General features: G+C 34.9%; 1 protein-coding gene across 1 annotated transcript in view; it reads left to right on the forward strand.

Moving 5' to 3' along the window:
• ASCC3 (activating signal cointegrator 1 complex subunit 3) overlaps positions 1 to 20,595 on the forward strand; it is a 317,774-nt gene that overhangs the window by 195,622 nt on the left and 101,557 nt on the right. The window contains exons 23-30 of the mRNA XM_007469886.1: positions 1,981 to 2,079; positions 3,032 to 3,200; positions 6,517 to 6,737; positions 8,046 to 8,131; positions 12,324 to 12,490; positions 12,603 to 12,748; positions 12,873 to 12,993; positions 15,201 to 15,343. Of these exons, the coding sequence (XP_007469948.1) occupies positions 1,981 to 2,079; positions 3,032 to 3,200; positions 6,517 to 6,737; positions 8,046 to 8,131; positions 12,324 to 12,490; positions 12,603 to 12,748; positions 12,873 to 12,993; positions 15,201 to 15,343 (1,152 nt within the window). The remainder of the gene's footprint in view (positions 1 to 1,980; positions 2,080 to 3,031; positions 3,201 to 6,516; positions 6,738 to 8,045; positions 8,132 to 12,323; positions 12,491 to 12,602; positions 12,749 to 12,872; positions 12,994 to 15,200; positions 15,344 to 20,595) is intronic.

Here is a 20,595-nt window from a genome sequence, read left to right on the forward strand (position 1 = left end):
TCCTGCTGAGACTACCTCTTCAGTGATCACCAAAGACTGACTGATTGCCATAATAAATGGCTTTTCCTTAGTTATTTTCTTTACTTCTCTGAACATTCAGTCCTATACATTGTCCTTGAAAATGTCCTTCTTTGGCTCCCATCACTTTTCTGTTTCTGTTTTTACCCCTACTTCTGTTCTTTCTTCCAGACCTTAGCTGTTACTATATACTCTGGATCCTCTTCTTGTTCAGTCAGTAATTCTTAAGGTCTGTCTTTGCACCAGTTACTGAGCAAAGAGTACAGTAGAAAAGAGATTGTACATACAGGCAAGTACGTGTCAGTCCTTTCATTCAAGAAGCCAGTGAGGGAAGACAAGTAAATCAGTAAATGTAGTATAGCAATGCTTACTTTACATGGTAATTGTAAGGTTCTAGTTAAGTGTAAGTAAATATCTTCTGCATTACCTGACATTAGTACATCTTTAAAGTGAATGCATTTTATTCTGTGATGTTACACAACCATAGTCCTAACCCAAATCTACCATTGATCTTAAAGTGTCCTTAAAGTGTCCTAACCATTCATTCCTTCAGTTTCCTCATCTGTAAACATGTATAATAATAATAATTATCTTTCTCATAGAATTTCTGTGAGGACAAGATGATATAAAATTTTATTTAATCTTTATAAATATAGAATTTTACATAAAGTATAAAATTACAGGTAGCCATAAACTCATTTCAAGTTTTTATATTTTCAAATGCATAAAAGTTTTATGTTTTTTCATCCTGTTTTCTTGTATCAAGATCCATAATAGGAATTCCCTGGCAGTCCAGTGGTTAGGGCTCCACGCTTCCACTGTTGGGTGCCCAGGTTTAACCCCTGGTCGGGGAACTAAGATCCCACAAGCCACCCAGTGCGGCCAAAAATAAAATAAAATAAAAAGGATCCATAATAAGTCTCCCACAATTTGCTTTAATTCATTGTTAGAATGGAGTACTTAATTGTTCATAGTTGCTTCTATTGCAGCTGTTGGCTGCAAGAATAGCAAATATGACTTGTCTCAAACTGACTTAAGCAGAAGAAGACATATCATCTTACATAATATGATAGGTCCACAGGTAGAATAGGCCCTGAAGATGATTGAGTCTTCTGTTTAATGATACTCTTCCGGACCCAGGATCTTTCCATCTTTTTGCTCTGCTGATATTGTTGGTTACTTCCCAAATGTTTTCATGCTTCCTTGTTCACATTTCACAGAGAGAAGGAAAAACACCCCACCTGCAGCAGCCCAGAGCATGGGCCAGAACACCTTTTCTTCAGCCTAACTGGGCCAGTATTGGGCACATGCCTACCCCTCACCACAACCTGTTGTAAGGGGGATACCATAAGCTGATTAGTGTATGCTAACCAAAATTATCCTGGGAGGTGGGGTTACCTTCTGAATTACATGAGAGAGGTGTAAGTACTAAACAAGACTAGGCTTTATTAGGAATAAAAAAAGAGCAATGAGTATACAAAATACAGTATATCTATCCAATGGAATATTATTTGTTAATAAGAAGGAATGAAGGACTGATGCTTGCTATGACATGAACAAAAACATTATGGCAAGTGAAAGAAGCCAGTCTCAAAATCATTTCATATGTATGATTCCATTTATATGAAGTGTTCCAAAAAGGCAAATCTATAGAGAAAGAAAGTAGATTGTGGTTGTCCAGGGTTGGAGGTTGGGAGGATGGGGGGAAGATAGGTAGGGTACAAGGTTTCTTTGGGGGATGATAAATATGTCCTAAAATTAGATTATGAAGATGGTCACAAAACTTTGTAAATGTATTAAAACTATTGAACTGTATACTTTAAATGAGTAAACTTTGTTAAGTAAATTACATATCAATAAATCTGTTAAAAAGAGAGAGAGGAATGGGTGCTGGGAATGCAAACAACAGTATCCCTTACTCGAATTACAGTATATAGTATTAGGATACTATTTTTCTTCTAGGTCCATGGGACAGTAGGAGAACCCTGGTGGATTTGGGTAGAAGATCCTACAAATGATCATATTTATCATTCAGAGAATTTCCTAGTTCTAAAAAAACAGGTAAATATGTATATATGGCTCTATCCTTATTATGTTGCTGTCATTAGGAAGAAAATGTAAACTAAATAATTTCTATTTTTACTTATTTCTCTATAATTAAAGCTTTATGTATTATTTTTTATGTTTCTGTTTGCTTTTAAAAGAAAATAGTAATTCAATGTTATAGTATTCATATATTCAAAATGATTTTCATTTGAGAAATTTAATTATAATCTTTCTAATGGTTTAAGGCATGTCTTCCAGAGGGGTGGGTGGGATAAATAATATTTTTAAAAGTTAAATAAATAAAAAATAATAACTTTAGGTGTTACATAAGCACAGTACTAAAGAATATTGAATCACATTGTATAAAAGGTATTGTTTTTTAAATTCTCTATAAATTTCAAGAGAAAGACTCAATTTGATGAAAGCTGTCTTTAACTGTGATGCTTCATTCCTAATTTCTCTTTTTATCGAAGAGAAAGCAAGCTAGCTTCAGGCTTGAGTGGACACCCGTAGAATTTTATAGCAATATTTTATTTTCATTGCATTTGTGTTCATGATTATCTTCTATTTATGTCAAGTGTTCTGTTATTCCACTTATGGTAGTCAAAGAATTTAAAGAAAACTATTGAGTAAATAATTTGGTAAAAATTAATGAAGTACTTGAATGAATGAATTTTGGAAAATTCTGATAATGAGTCAAGTTGATAACCTGTTAATACATGATGATATGCATATGTAAATAATATAAACTGAGTGTATGTTTTTCCTTCTGTAATATCATGTATCCTCAGAAGGGAACCACCTACAAGTTTCTGAAGTATCTGAATATCTCAGCTGTTTAGAAATCCAAGATTTTTTTTTATCTTTAGTACATACTGCTATAGATACGATTGTTTTTACAAGAGACTAATAAAGCCTTTATGCTACTAGAATAGCCATATTCATTTTAGACTTTATTTCACATTAGGTCATTAGTAAAGAAGCTCAACTGCTGGTGTTTACAATCCCTATTTTTGAGCCTTTGCCTTCTCAATATTACATCCGAGCAGTGTCTGATCGATGGTTAGGAGCTGAGGCTGTATGTATTATTAACTTTCAACATCTGATTCTACCAGAGAGACATCCTCCCCATACAGGTAACATATGGAATAGTAACTTGAATCATTGATTTTTCCAAAATTGTTGTTTTAGCTCATGTTGAAAAGTGTCTATGCTTTAAAGTTGCCTGAATCTGAATAAAAATCCAACCTATTTGTCAATACAGTTCAAAAAGAGACTTTTCAAAATCAGATCAAATGGCAGGCCTTAATTTTTTTTTTATTTGAGATCCAAAAACATTAAGACTAGTTCAATTTTTATAACCTAACAAGCATGAGACTCACTGTTTCTGTATTACTATGCCTTGATCTCTATTTTTACATTATAATTTCTCCACATCTCCTTCCTTTTTCGCAAGTGTTGTCATTTTATCTGTGCTCTCTGTGAAACTTTTGAGATATCCTTTTTTCCTTGCATTTATTACTGTTAAACTTACTTTTAGTATGTTAATTTAATTAAAGTGAATTGTAAGGTTTTTTCCTCCATATAGTGTGCTTCTACACCAAAAGTGCTAATACTAAGGAGTCAGGTTATGGTGTTACTACAGAATGGATTCATGTATACTTCGAGTCAGTTTGTTTCTTACAAACAACATACTCTTTATATTGGTTCTTTTCTTCCACACTAACATTATAAAAGGGTGTGCAGTGATCTGCAGTATCATGTAACAGTGTTTTTCATTGTTTTCAGTGTTTGATAGTTGACAAAAATCCATTTAAAATTTTTATAACATGATTGAGTGCCTTTCTATTTTGACTTGTTAAAGAAGCAAATTTTCATGAATAAATATTTATAATGATACTTTTAAATGGCCTATAAAATATTTCAAAAATATCTTGAGGCTAATCTATTAACTAATTAGTATATTAAGTTTATTTCTTCTCATTGAGAATTCATAATGGATGAGTAAAGATTTCGAGAGACCCTTAATTTATAGCAAAATGAAAGTCAATTTCTCTTTTCCATATAAGTCTTCCGAAGACAAACTCTTTGTTTTTTCAAAATAAAAATAGTAGTTTTTACTGCTTTCAATGAACACATTATTTGACAATCTTTTGGGAAAGTAAAGTAGGCATTAATGGGACTTTAAACTTTGTCACTTTTGTACTTTGTTCATTATCTTAGCATATCTTAAAGAGAGATACTTTAGGGCTTCCCTGGTGGCGCAGTGGTTGGGAGTCCGCCTGCCGATGCAGGGAGCGCGGGTTCGTACCCCGGTCCGGGAGGATCCCGCGTGCCGTGGAGCGGCTGGGCCCGTGAGCCATGGCCGCCGAGCCTGCGCGTCCGGAGCCTGTGCTCTGCAGCAGGAGGGGCCGCAATAGTGAGAGGCCCGCGTACCGTTTAAAAAAAAAAAAATCATTTAAAGAGAGATACTTTAAAATACAGCTTAATACCACTTTGATATCTTGACAGAGCAAAACTAAAAAACTGTCAACCTAGAAAAATAATGTGATTGCAGTATCTACTAATCTACTCATTGAAGAGGACCTTTCTGGTTTTCTTTTATCAAATATACTTTGTGATATCTGGAATCTCAAAATAAAATACATAAAAACATTTGGTGCTTTCATCTAAAATGTATGCTACCAACATCACTACTGGGTCTCTCTGGCTGCAGTACCTGATTTTAACATGTGTTAACATTATACTTTAACGCTCATTTAATCACTTCTTTGCCAAGCACGTCACCTTATTTATATAATTGGCTGATTTTCTGAATACATTTTTAAAAGAAATAAATGTACCACCATGACATACCAATTGATATTAAAAATGCATGATGTGGGACTTCCCTGGTGGCGCAGTGGTTGAAAATCCGCCTGCCAATGCAGGGGACACGGGTTCAAGCCCTGGTCCGAGAAGATCCCACATGCCGCGTAGCAACTAAGCCCATGCACCACAACTACTGAGGCTGCACTCTAGAGCCTGCGAACCACAACTGCTGAGCCCGCGTACCACAACTACTGAAGCCTGCGTGCCCAGAGCCCGTGCTCCACAACAAGGGAAGCCACTGCAGTGAGAAGCCCGCGCACTGCAACGAAGAGTAGCCCCTGCTCGCCGCAACTAGAGAAAGCCCACGCACAGCAATGAAAACCCAATGCAGCCATAAATAAATTAATTAATTAAATTTTTTTAAAAATGCATGATGTAACCTCAATGATGGCTGGTTCTGTTTGGCTCCAAGTACACATATAGGCATCTCACTGAGCTCAAATCAGTCAGGAAAATATCTTCCTCTTTCACAGAAGGAAAGCATCTTAATTTAGCATTGTCAATAAATGCCAAAATATTTATTTTTTAGTCTTTATTAAGAATATGTCTATGCTTTGATTAGCATTACAAGTTAAGACTTCCTCTCTTCTTGATTTTCAGTGCTACAAAAAATATAGGATATTGTAATCTGGTATAAGAAACATACAGTTCTCAATTTACCTGTGTAATAGAGTAGAGCAATGGAGCAATGATAATATTTTTAAAATTAGCTTTTTAACTTTTAAATACATTTTCTGAGGAGAGAATTCTGCATACTTTCCCATCTGAAACTGTACGATGAAGATCTAACTCAAGATACAAACCACCATGTCCCCTTACTGATTTTTTTTCCCTTCTTACTCAAACTTCAAATGAGTAGGGTCATCTTCCAGGAAGTAATCCTGAGAGTAGCCAACTGATACCTTTCTGGATTATACGAAAATGAAATGACTATCAAGTTCAAGGCTATCTAGGTATAAGTTTATTTCTCGAAATCATTTTTATTTTCTAATCTCCTAGACCTCTAGTCTACATAATGATTTACAATTAAATCTAGTTTCTTTCAATGTTTTCCCAGCACAGTTCTTATTTACCCAGTCAGGCTATGATTTAAAACTCCCACCCAAGTTTCTTCTTGGAATTATTTTAAGTTCATACTAGTTTGCGTTGGCTAGAACAGCAGTTCACGCGACCATTCTGTTTTGTCAATTGTCTAACAGATGAACAGTAACTTGTTATTAGTAACCATTCTACTACTGAAGTTTGCAAATGGTTTTCCTTCTTCTACAGATTGGTATAGATTTAGTTTTCTTCTAAAACATGCATACTTTCATTTATCTGTCATTCAAATCACTTTCCTGATTGGAAGAGAAAGATGTATCATTAGCACTGTCTTAGAGGTAGCTACCCCAGAAAAGTTTCCAACATGTCAATATTATAAATGTCATAATGGAAAAAAAGATTGATAACTAGTATGTAAGAATTTGTTAATCCTTTTTTCCCTCTAAAGAATTGAGGATTACTATAATTTATTTCTAAGAGACAGTATTTAATATTGTGCATATTTTCCAGTTATTGTATGTACCTGTTGAATCTTTTCAGAATTACTGGATCTTCAGCCTTTACCAATCACAGCTTTGGGATGTGAAGCATATGAAGCACTATACAATTTTAGCCACTTTAACCCTGTGCAGACACAAATATTTCATACGCTGTATCACACAGACTGTAATGTCCTACTTGGAGCGCCCACTGGATCAGGAAAGACTGTTGCAGCTGAATTAGCCATTTTCAGAGTCTTCAACAGGTACCCTACTTCAAAGGTCAGTTGGAAACAATCACATGCTTACATTCATTTAGAAAGCATAGTTTATAATCTGTAAACTTGCCAGTTCTAAACATACTGGCAGGACTCGATGAATAGATTTGTCACTCTTGGTGAATTTTCCAGGGGAGCCCAGATCAGTATTAGAATAACTGGCCACAAGAAAATTTATATTAAACTTTGGAGTCCTTTCGTTAGATTTCTGATGTACATATCGGTGCTCACATGTCCTTTCCTCATTGTAAGGTACCTAGTTCATAGCCATATTTTTAAGAAATATAATGATTCATAATCGTTAATCATAATCAAATCCTTTGGCTATGAAGGAAATGCTAATACTTTAACACATACAGCTTGATTACACAAGGAAATATAGAGGCAGCTTTTATTCCCCATTTCTCCAAATGGCCATGATATCATTACTGTAAAATAATGTGGCAAGTCAAATAAGTGTTGATTTTTAAGCTTTCTTGAAATATGACGTACTCTCACTTTAGAAACATTATTTTCCAAAAAGCTAACATTTCCAAGAAATGTTTTAACTTCCTTTTTTAGTGATTTCCAGTTAGTAGCTGTTCTTCCCTACTTAGCTTTACATTTTCCTACTCCTCAGTTTATTATGTGGCGAGTGATTCATTAGGAGGCATACTAACACAACAGTAGAGCTCTGTTCTAAGTTTGAAACATTTTATAAAGGAAAGAATTTTTTTTCAGTGAATAATCTGTATGTAAGTTTGGATTATTAAAGATCAGGAGGGGGAGTTGTTTATTTTTGTTTTTTAAAAGGTAGAACACCTAAAATGTATGACTGGCGTTGGTGTCTTCCATAAAATATGCATTAAAATTTAAACAACCAGATTATTTATCTTTAGAATTTCAAAATTAGTAACTTTTTTCGTGAAAGAATTATAACTCAGGTAACTCTTGATCATAAAAACTTCTATTTTAAGTAGAACCTTAATTTTCTCTAGGTAATGTATTATCTCATAGTTTTTTTATAATTTTTCACATTATGTTAAAAGATAATTTCATTATAAACTACCTAAAGAAAATACAAATGGTGCTTTTAAAAAAATACTTAAAATGTTCTATGTCAGTATTTTTATGATGTGCTATATTCATATCTTACTTTGGATAAGTGTTTAAGTTAATGACTTTTTTCTATTAATTTAAAATTTTAAGTCTTTCATTATTAAAAGATACATTTTATAAACGACAGTTATATTTTAATAAATTTTATCGAGTTTAGCTTTATTTGAAAATGATGTCACTATTTTCATGAGATCTTTTTGCACCCCCATTTTAGGCAGTATATATTGCACCCTTAAAAGCCCTAGTACGTGAAAGAATGGATGATTGGAAAGTTAGAATAGAAGAAAAACTTGGTAAAAAGTAAGTTCTTACTTTTTCAGATGATATGCGTTGAATAATCTAAAAGGATCAACCAGTAAAAGATTTGCATAAAACTGTTGAATACTTTTACAGTGATTTTCATAGTCTTTATTTAAAGGTATGGTAGTTAAAATATTATTAATATTCTCATTTGTTTTAAGATTGCAAGTAAATTAAGGGCTTTTTTTTCATTTTTATTTGGCAACATAATTTTCTCAAAATGTCTAGACTTGAAAGCAAAAGCAAAATAAGACACATCTCTTTATTTTTCTTTCATATCTTTCAGGGTAACTTCCAAAAACCACTTAGAAGGCATTTTGCATATAAATAATTTACCAAAAATTTAAAAATCATTGAAGAACATGACTTAAAAAAACTTTACTGTTGACAAGGTTATTTTATTATCGTACTGTTTTTAATAGCAAGATTGCATTCTAACCTGAGTGACCAATAGAGCATCACTAAATAAATTATGGCACATTCACACAATGCAAAATATTGTATTACTCTATTAAAAAATGAATTCTATATACTGAAGAAATGATCTTCAGAGATAGTTAAAAAAATGTTTTTAAGTTAAGTACCCCTCTTTTGTTTTTAAAAAATGGTAAAGAATATAAATATGTGGTTCTTTTAGAATGAGAACTGGGTGACTGGAGAATATCCATGTTACAGAGACTATTTACTATATATTTTTGGAACCATGTGAATGTATTACCTAGAATGTAAAAAAAATGAATAAAACTAAGTAAAAGTTTTGGGAATGCTATACTTGGAGGAACTAATCTTGACCTTTTTCTGTTTTTCGAATCAAAACACATATAAAAGTGACTTAATGATTTCCTAAAATTTGGAGTTAGTCTTCAGATTTCCGTCTTTCTCACTCTAAATCTGATATCCTCTCAGAATGGGGTGGCACATATTTGCCCCAGGTTATCTTGTTTGTGTCCTAATATGTTTGAATTTGCCTATAATATCTACAAAATTTCAAGCTAAGAAAAGAAATGAAGCTCACACATAATCATATTCTTGGTTTTTTTTTTTTAAACATCTTTATTGGAGTATAATTGCTTTACAGTGGTATGTTGCTTTCTGCTTTATAACAAAGTGAATCAGTTATACATATACATATATCCCCATATCTCTTCCCTCCTGCGTCTCCCTCCCTCCCACCCTCCCTATCCCACCCCTCTAGGTGGTCACAAAGCAACTAGCTGATCTCCCTGTGCTATGCGGCTGCTTCCCATTAACTATCTATTTTACATTTGGTAGTGTATATATGTCCATGCCACTCTCTCACTTTGTCCCAGCTTACCCTTCCCCCTCCCCTCAAGTCCATTCTCTAGTAGGTCTGCAACTTTATTCCCGTCTTGCCCCTAGGTTCTTCATGACCTTTTTTTTTTGTTTTTAGATTCCATATATATATGTGTTAGCATATGGTATTTCTTTTTTGCTTTCTGACTTACTTCACTCTGTATGACAAACACTAGGTCCGTCCACCTCACTACAAATAACTCAATTTCGTTTCTTTTTATGGCTGAGTAATATTCCATTGTATATATGTGCCACATCTTCTTTATCCATTCATCTATGGATGGACACTTAGGTTGCTTCCATGTCCAGGCTATTGTAAATAGAGCTGCAATGAACATTGTGGTACATGACTCTTTTTGAATTATGGTTTTCTCAGGGTATATGCCCAGTAGTGGGATTGCTGGGTCATATGGTAGTTCTATTTTTAGTTTTTGAAGGAACCTCCATACTGTTCTCCATAGTGGCTGTATCAATTTACATGCCCACCAACAGTGCAAGAGGGTTCCCTTTTCTCCACACCCTCTCCAGCATTTATTGTTTGTAGATTTTTTGATGATGGCCATTCTGACCGGTGTGAGATTATATCTTATTGTAGTTTTGATTTGCATTTCTCTAATGATTAATGATGTTGAGCATTCCTTCATGTGTTCGTTGGCAATCTGTTTATCTTCCTTGGAGAAGTGTCTGTTTAGGTCTTCTGCCCATTTTTGGATTGGGTTGTTTGTTTTATAGATATTTAGCTGCATGAGCTGCTTGTAAATTTTGGAGATTAATCCTTTGTCAGTTGCTTCATTTGCAAATATATTTTTCCCATTCTGAGGGTTGTTTTTTCATCCTGTTTATGGTTTCATTTGCTGTGCAAAAGGTTTTAAGTTTCATTAGGCCCCATTTGTTTATTTTTGTTTTTATTTCCGTTTCTCTAGGAGGTGGGTCAAAAAGGATCTTGCTGTGATTTAGGTCATAGAGTGTTCTGCCTCTGTTTTCCTCTAAGAGTTTCTGGCCTTACATTTAGGTCTTTAATCCATTTTAAGTTTATTTTTGTGTATGGTGTTAGGGAGTGTTCTAATTTCATTCTTTCACATGTAGCTGTCCAGTTTTCCCAGCACCACTTATTGAAGAGGCTGTCTTTTCTCCATTGTATATTCTTGCCTCCTTTATCAAAGGTTAGGTGACCATATGTGTGTGGGTTTAGCTCTGGGCTTTCTATCCTGTTCCATTGATCTATATTTCTGTTTTTGTGCCAGTACCATACTGTCTTGATTACTGTAGCTTTGTAGTATAGTCTGAAGTCAGGGAGCCTGATTCCTCCAGCTCCGTTTTTCGTTCTCAAGATTGCTTTGGCTTTTTGGGGTCTTTTGTGTTTCCAAACAAATTGTGAAAATTTTTGTTTTAGTTCTGTGAAAAATGCCATTGGTAGTTTGATAGGGATTGCATTGAATCTGTAGATTGCTTTGGGTAGTAGAGTAATTTTCACAATGTTGATTCTTCCAATCCAAGAACATGGTATATCTCTCCATCTATTTGTATCATCTTTAATTTCTTTCATCAGTGTCTTACAGTTTTCTGCATACAGGTCTTTTGTCTCCTTAGGTAGGTTTATTCCTAGATATTTTATCCTTTTTGTTGCAATGGTAAATGGGAGTGTTTTCTTAATTTCACTTTCAGATTTTTCATCATTAGTGTATAGGAATGCAAGAGATTTCTGTGCATTAATTTTGTATCCTGCAGCTTTACCATATTCATTGATTCGCTCTAGTAGTTTTCTGGTAGCATCTTTAGGATTCTGTATGTATAGTATCATGTCATCTGCAAACATTGACAGCTTTACTTCTTTTCCGATTTGGATTCCTTTTATTTCTTTTTCTGCTCTGATTGCTGTGGCTAAAACTTCCAAAACTATGTTGAATAATATTGGTGAGAGTGGACAAACCTCGTCTTGTTTCTGATCTTAGAGGAAATGGTTTCAGTTTTTCACCATTGAGAATGATGTTGTCTGTGGGTTTGTCATATATGGCCTTTATTATGTTGAGGTAAGTTCCCTCTATGCCTACTTTCTGGAGGGTTTTTTTCATGGGTGTTGAATTTTGTTGAAAGCTTTCTCTGCATCTATTGAGATGATCATATGGTTTTTCTCCTTCAGTTTGTTAATATAGTGTTTCACATTAATTGATTTGTGTATATTGACTAATCCTTGCATTCCTGGGATAAACCCCACTTGATCATGGTGTATGATCCTTTTAATGTGCCGTTGGATTCTGTTTGCTGGTATTTTGTTGAGGATTTTTGCATCTATGTTCATCAGTGATATTGGCCTGTAATTTTCTTTTTTTGTGACATCTTTGTCTGGTTTTGGTATCAGGGTGATGGTGGCCTTGTAGAATGAGTTTGGGAGTGTTCCTCCCTCTGCTATATTTTGGAAGAGTTTGAGAAGGATAGGTGTTAGCTCTTCTCTAAATGTTTGTTAGACATAATCATATTCTTAATGAATGTCTCCTTTTGTCTTAATAAGTTAACACTTTCCCTCATTAGAAAGGTGTTTATTCCAACATATGGAGGAGGTATGAGTTCAACTCTATAAAATCACATAGGGCAGAGACTTTGTAAACATAATCAAAGCAAAGTTTGATACCCTTGCATGTCTGCATAAAAGTTAGATTTCAATGATTTGCTTTTATACATTCTTCATTTTATGGAAGGAAATCATCTTAGAATTATTAAGAAACATCTGTTTTGGACTCAAGTCAGAAAATTTCAGAAATCAAAGGGAGATAAAGTAGTTTTAAGCATAATAAAATTTTATTTTGAAAGACGTATTTTTGCTTTTCCAAGCTCATGTGTTACCTGAAAAATTAAAGGGATCATTTTTATTCTTCTCCAGAGTTATTGAACTAACAGGGGATGTATCTCCTGATATGAAATCCATTGCCAAGGCTGACCTTATCGTCACCACACCAGAGAAGTGGGATGGAGTCAGCAGAAGCTGGCAGAATAGGAACTATGTAAAGCAAGTCACTATTCTCATCATAGATGAGATCCATCTGCTAGGTGGGTGCCACTATATCGGAATCCAGTTTACAAACTTCGACTCTTCATACTTGCAGCAGCCAGCATCAGGACTTGTGTTAAATGATTAACATACATTATTCCTATTTCTTAGGGGAGGAAAGAGGCCCTGTTCTAGAAGTCATTGTATCTCGAACGAATTTCATCTCATCTCACACAGAAAAGCCTGTTAGAATAGTTGGACTATCTACTGCATTGGCTAACGCCAGAGACCTTGCTGACTGGCTCAACATTCGTCAGGTATGTGGAAGACTGATAAATTAGGCATTTAATAGTATGGCTCAAGGCCATATTAAGGAGGTGCTATAACACTATAAACTAAAGTATAAAAACTGGAAAGGTTTCTCTCTCATTTTTACTCTAGATGGGCTTGTTCAACTTCCGACCATCTGTGCGTCCAGTTCCACTGGAAGTTCACATTCAGGGTTTCCCAGGTCAACATTACTGTCCTCGTATGGCTAGTATGAATAAGCCTACATTTCAGGGTAAGCTTCAGATTCTTGGAATGAAATACCAACCATTTTGTATGGTAGCCTTTAAATGCGTTCTAAATGATGGGGGTTTCTTTGAAAGGGTGGTACTGCTCCAACTTCTACAAATATCTAAAACTATTTACCTTAACTGTTAAGGAGTATAAATATATTTTGAATTAACTATTGACAATTAGATTTCATAAGTGATAATGTTTTTATAGTAGAATAAATATATGTAACTTTTTAAAATAATCAAATTAGTCTTAAAAATAATTTATTACGGTACCATGGTAGTAGCTTGAGTAAATGATAAATAGAGGGTACAAGTTTTAAAAACTCACATAATATTGATTTTCATCAGAAATCATCTTAAAAATTTCAGTACTTTTTTTGGTAATGCATCTGTTTCTATGTTTTGTTTTGTTTTTTTGTTTTTCCCTTTCTAACAAATTAGGCAAGCAAGAAAGATTTGAGAGTAACACTCCTATCTTACTAAAACATGTTTTCATGTTTAGGCTTCATAAGGAATATTTATTATATCAATTAAAAGTAACCTCCAAAATAAATTCTCTAATGTGAACCACTGTTGATTGTGAGGTGACAGTTGTGAGGTAACTTTTTAGCTGCTGTAATTAGCCTTATGACAGAAGCAAAGTATTGATTGTGAACTAGAGACCAATCTTGGCAGTTCAGATTATTTACACCTCCACAGAAGCATTGTACAAAATCACTAATGAACAATAAATCTGTCGTGAGTTGTTCAGCCACACCTGTTCTTGCAGCAGCAAAAATCCATTAAATGTTGAGGTTTTAAAAAGAGGCAAATTCATTCATGGTTATGTGTACAAATGATACCAATATTGTACTAATATGTGTATTTTAAACGTTGTATCTCTAATATGATTTATCAAAGCATTACCATTTGTATTCTATAAATTCTGATAAACTGTGTGTTCATTTTTCATAGTATGTATTGTAGATTGCTTATATTTATTTAAGGAATGGCTGATTGCAAACCACTGATTGAAATGAAGCATTTTGTGTTATGTAAATCAATAGTAAATAACCTATACCTGCACTTCTCTAGATATGGCATAAGTACAGTAGCTGTCCTTGTAAACTGTTTATTATACCTGTAGTGGTTCACTATATTTCTTTCAGTTTAGATTTACGATTTTGTGATAGCTTTATTTCTCACTCTTAGGGTATAAATATAGTCGAAGTCCTGTCAACATTTCCATTTATGAACCTTGTTTTTTAGCCCATAAAAAGAAATTCTGCAGTTCACATTTCAAACAAGAAATTACAAGGAGGTTAAACTTTTTATATAAAATAAAAGTTTTTAATAACGCTGTTTTAAGAGACCTGTGTACACCTAAGTATAAATTCTACTTGTGCCATCTTATCAGCATTTTGGAGCCTATGCATAGCAAAGAAACCTCAACTCCAATGAGGTCAAATGATTTATGTGGCTCTTTAAGTAATATTTTCAGTCTTATTACCCAGTTTTCAAACTACTCATCTTCTGTGTGTCCACTCCCTGTGTCTCGTCACTCAGATATGGATTCAAGCATGGTATTCTTTTGAGCTCTCTTCTACATTCTCTTATCTTCCCTCTGGAAATCTTACACATATGTTTTTAGAAAAAACAGAAGGAAGACATTCTTCTGACTTATTTCTGACTAATTTGTTGATACAAACTCTCTAAATTTTTCTATCTACTGGCAGCAGGACAAAAATAAAAGGAATTTTTTGTGGCTTTTCTTCACCACCCGCCCCAGGACTTGACTCTCTCTTCAGACCCCAGGACCAATTAACTGTGGAATATCACTGCTCGGGCAAGCAGAAGCACAACTCAGAAATAGAAAACGCCACCTAAGATATAGTATCCATATACAGCTATTAATGGAGAGTCTCGACTTTTAGGTCTCCTTCCTTGGCAGTTCAGAACAGAACCGGGAGTCGAGATAGGTCAGTCTTCCCTGTCCTAGGCAGAATACTCCCCTGAGCAGAGGCAGCTACCTTTCCTTTCCTATCATTTCTCCAATATGCTGTCAGATCCATGTAGTAGCTCAAATAATGCTATACTTCATGACCAAATCATGAATTCAATTAAACCATTTACACCATTAGTTTTCATGTGTCCATTTGATGTCCTGATGAAATTCGGATTCTGGTATAAGTGGCTTACCATTGTATTTTCCACAACTTTTCAACAGCAATTAGAAGCCATTCTCCAGCCAAACCTGTTCTGATATTTGTCTCATCAAGGCGTCAAACCCGTCTTACTGCTTTGGAATTGATAGCCTTTCTGGCTACTGAAGAAGATCCAAAGCAGTGGTTGAATATGGATGAAAGAGAGGTAAGCAACATATTTTATTTCTACTTCTTATACATGTCAAATTAGATTGTATTGTAGTATAATGGAAATTATGCATATAATTGTGTTTAGTTTTAATCTATATTAAAAGTTTCGTATAACATTACAGAAATTTGGGGAAAAGATAGAGAAAAATGCATAAATACTGCCACCTTAAAACTATTAATATTTTGATGGATTTTCTTCCAGTATTTTTCCACTAAATCTTTTTTTTTTACATCCTATTTATTCCTGTATTCTTCCCTTTAACATCATCACCTATGCATATTTTAATATTCAGCTAAGATTTCTCTAATATTTCAGTGTTCACTGCCCTCATGGAATTTATAATCAATTTTGGAAAATTAATTTTTTATAAACTATATAACATGACCATTTTTGAAAATTAAAAAAAAAATGATAAGTATGTGAAAATTAAAAACCTGTTGTTATCCTTTAACTAAGTAATAACCGTCATTAAATTCTTTTATGTCTACATAATAATATTCTATTATGTAGCTATTCCATTGTATTTTTCTCCTATAATTAAATAATTATGCATCTTTATTATTATAGGTTTTTCTTTGTTAGAATTATTTCCTCGGTATAAAGTTCTAAATTTAAAATCAATGGGTTGGATAATGTGGACATTCTTATAGCTTTTCATATACACTGATAATTACTCTCCAAAAGGGCAATAGTAATTGTGGTTATCACTACTGATGTATGAATTGTCAGCAGTATATGAGAGTAACAGTTTCACTACATCCTCATTTGTCGTAATTTATTGTTATACATAAAATGTTTTTTGTTGCTTTAGTGTTTATGTGTGCCTTAATTTTTTTGTGGTTGAACATTTTTTTAATATATATTTGTTTAATTTTTTTTCTTTTTTTTTCCGGTACGCGAGCCTCTCACTGTTGTGGCCTCCCCCGTCGCGGAGCACAGGCTCCAGACGCGCAGGCCCAGCGGCCATGGCTCACGGGCCCAGCCGCTCCGCGGCATGCGGGATCCTGCCAGACCGGGGCACAAACCTGTGTCCCCTGCATCGGCAGGCGGACTCCCAACCACTGCACCACCAGGGAAGCCCTAATTTTTTTCTTTTTTGTCCCTTCATTCCTTTGGGCTTTTATCTGTTGCAGTACAGCAATTTTTCTTATAGACTTGTGTGGGAGCCTTATCAAATTAAAATACCACACACACACACACACACACACACACACACACACACACACACACTCCCCTAAAACTATACAAGCTTACCTTGGAGATATTGTAGATTGGGTTCAAAACCATTGCAATAAAGCAAACCTTGCAATAAAGCAAATCACATGAAATTTTTGGTTTCCTAGATCATAACAAAAGTTATATTTGCACTATACTATAGTCAGTTAAGAGTGCAATAGCATTATGTCTTAAAAGAATGTGCATACCTTAATGTAAAAAGACTGTATTGCTAAAAAACGCTAACCATCATCTGAGCCTTCAGTAGTCATAGTAGTGACATCAAAGATCACTGATCACAGCTCATTGTAGCAAATATAATAATGATGAAAAAGTTTGAAACATTGAGAGAACTTCCAAAATGTGACACAGAGACATGAAGTGAGCAAATGTTGTTGAAAAAGTGGTGTTCATAGACTTGCTCAATGTAGAGTTGCCAGAAACCTTCAATTTGTAAAAAAACACAATATCTGCAAAACACAATAAAATGAGGTATGCCTTATGATGTCACTTTTTTCCATGTATATGTATTGATTATATATACGTATTAATCTTTCATCTACTTTACTAGTAAATTTTGGTAGTTCACTGAATGTCATTTATCTTAGTTGTTTTTTCGAATAGCAGTTTTTGCATTTTATGTGATACAGTCTGTTTATATGGGCTTTGTGATTCCTTCTAATACTTCTAAACGTAGGTATACCTCCTCCCCTCCATAGATTTGTAGACAGTGATTTTTCTTTTCTAATACTTTTCCAGTTTTTTTTAAATATGCTCCTAGTTGGAGTTATGATGAAAAAATAGTTGGTATTGGTAATAAAACTGTTGCATTGTCCTCCTTCTCCCTGCACACCTCCCCTTTCTCATCTCACGCAGCCTGAAGAACAGTAAGCATACTGCTCCTAGCCCACTAGTGTCAGTGTCAACAGTCACATATTTCTCCCCTTCCACATCTCACGACTCATTTAGGGTTAGTACCCCTGTTGGATGGTACTGTGTATATTATAGTGATACATTAACTAATATTAGTTAACTAATAATAGTTAATATTTCAAAGCGTTCTTGCATAGGACCACAGATGACCCCAAAATTAACTCCATGAAGTAGAGTGAAAGTTATCATTTTATCTTTTAAGATAAAATCATCATTAGTTCCTTACTGTGACTTGTAGGCATATACAAGGTGTATAATTCAAGATCATTTAAAATCAAAATAATTTTGTCATAAGTTCCTTGTCCTGTGTTATTTAATTATTGTGCCCAAATAATCACCCTGTTTTGTCTAAACAGTATCTTGACTTAGAAGGCAAATGCTGAAATATAGTTGTATGGAATATTGACAGTTTAGTTTATGTGCAGCATCTATCTAGCCTTAGTTTTGTTTTTTGTTTTTGTTTTTGTTTTCTTCTTGTGTCTTATCCCTAACAGTGTTCCTAATGGAGACTTTTCTTAGAAGTCAAGGTGCAAGGTACCTACTTATTGAATCCATTTTGGGATGTTTGCTTATATATATAAGAGCTGTGCCTTTAGCACATATGTGACTCACATGAAACTCAAATGTGAACCTCATGTGCTCTCCCCAACTATAGCACAACTCTACTATTCTTTATTTTTTTATTTTAAGGTGTGAGACCTAAGGAATTCTGGACAGCTCAGCCATTATATGGAACTACCTCTCTGTTTTGTTTTGTTTTGTTTTTATTTAACCCAAAAATCTATCACCAAGGCTCATTAGAAACCATAGAATTTACTTGCATGATTTCTGCTGTTTCATAGACTTTCATTGCTAATATTGGACAGTTAGAAATTGTCATTTCTGCACATTTTGTTTCACTAAGCCCATCTCAAGAATAAGACAACCCAGGCTTTGTTTTTATTCCTGCCTCTAAAAGCAATCACCTTTAAAATCAAAATTTCTGAGGGTTTATAACCAATTATTATGCAAATTCATTCTAATTATACCAAAACCTCCTATAAAGCAGGTGTTTCCGTGTGTTGTTGAATCCCCTAAATAATTAAATTAGGAGGACTTTTTAGCACTTTAATTTTGTAAGAGTTATTTTCTGTAATATCCGGGGCTAGACACTTGGTGACGATTCCTATTGCTGCTCCTTGGACAGTGTCAGGTTGGTGTTCTGTGGTAGGTCATGAGTACTCTGGTTAGGACTCTAGTGTTGACAGCTTGATCATTCAAGGAGGCAGAGTAAGCATGGGAGCAGTTATCCTGGCAGCTGTGAAGCAGGGTGCTTGTGGAAGAGGGCAGCATCAAAGTGATTCTGAAACTGAATGGTGTGAAGTCAGAAAGTGTCCCTAGATGTGGAGGTGGGAGGGGAGAGGTTCAGTGCGGGAGGAAAGAAAGCCAGAGCAAATCTGAAGAGGCTGGAGAAAGAGAATGTGACCAAGGAAGAATTGTGTTGTATTTTGTTTCTCAGCAAAGACAAAAGGAGTTGTCCATCTAACTCTTTAACCCAGTAAAGTCTCTTTACTTTACCTAAAGTAAAGTATTAGGAAGCAGATCCTCTTCAAGTGGATCACTGATATGAAATCATACTGCAGAATGAGAAAACCCCAAAAGTAATGCCCTTTCGTGTTTGCCATTATGAAGACTTCTTGCACTGATTTCAAAAGTTTGTGGGCATGTGCTGCCCTGTCTCTTGAATTCTCAGTTGGACAGCCACCACTGCCACCATTAACCTCAAACTATTGTTGGGCTTTTGCCTCACTCTCTCAAGCTTCAGTTTCAAGACAGAAACATCTGAATTCCTGAACTTCAATCTCTAGCATGCAGCAGGAACTCTACTGAGGGATTTTCAGATACTGGATGTCTATAAACAGTGTAGGTACAAGCAGTAAAGGTTCACTGTAGTCTATTATTTGTCCAAACTCATTGATACACAGTCTCTCCAAACCTTAAAAAACTTAACAAACTTAAAAAAACAAATTTCTTCTAACAATGCAATTCTCCCTCATATAACCAAAATCCACTCATCCCTCCCCAAGGGGGGCAACTGAAAATTTCATCATTAAACCATTAATCCTAGATCTCTTGATTATATCCAGTCATCCTCTGGTTCTTTGGCAATCCTCTCTCAATATTCTCTAGCCAGTGGACTAAGTGATAAAGTTACCCACAATTAACACATGCTATATTCAACAGTAGAGGATAGGGAGAGGAAAGAGAAATGAAATTAGTTAAAATATGTAACATATTTTTAGTTAAAATATGTTAGTGCAGGGCTTCTCTGGTGGCACAGTGGTTAAGAACCCACCTGCCAATGCAGGGGACACGGGTTCGAGCCCTGGTCCAGGAAGATCCCACATGCTGCGGAGCAGCTAAGCCCATGTGCCACAACTACTGAAGCCCACGCACCTAGAGCCCGTGCTCCGCAACAAGAGAAGCCACCGCAATGAGAAGTCCGTGCACTGTGACAAAGAGTAGCCCCCGCTCACCACAACTAGAGAAAGCCCACGCAGAGCAATGAAGACCCAATGCAGCCAAAAAAATAAAATAAATAAATTTTAAAATAAAGAAAGAAATCAAATATGTTAGTACATATATGAGATAGCAAGGGTAGAGACCACAGTGTTTGTTTCTGCAACTGATTGGGGAGCTAAAAAGATACTTGTGATTTATTTTCTCTGCTATCCATCACCTGTACACTTCTTCAACCAGCCCCTAAGCTAATTACGATTCTTTATCCAGGGGAGTTACCAAAACCTACATTATTGAGACACTGGAAATTGGATGTTCATATATGCTTAGTATATAGGGTTTTTTAGAACTTTGATTTATTTTCCAAATGTGAGAAGATTTCTCTGAGGTCCATTCAGAGTTTTCCCTCCCCTTATTGTATAGCAGTAGCCCAGTTTTTCCATCAGGGTCAGTCGCCTAAACTACATCAGGACCATATTTTGCTTGCTCACCCTGTAGCATAAGGGCCTCAGATGGCCCTGTGGCTGTTTCAGCTTCCAAGTGAATTGTTACATCCCTTGGATATTGTCTGTAAACTAGAAGAGCTAGAGGGGTAGGGA

This window comes from Lipotes vexillifer, unplaced genomic scaffold, assembly GCF_000442215.2.
Source record: "Lipotes vexillifer unplaced genomic scaffold, Lipotes_vexillifer_v1.1 scaffold2083, whole genome shotgun sequence".
NCBI lineage: Eukaryota > Metazoa > Chordata > Mammalia > Artiodactyla > Lipotidae > Lipotes > Lipotes vexillifer.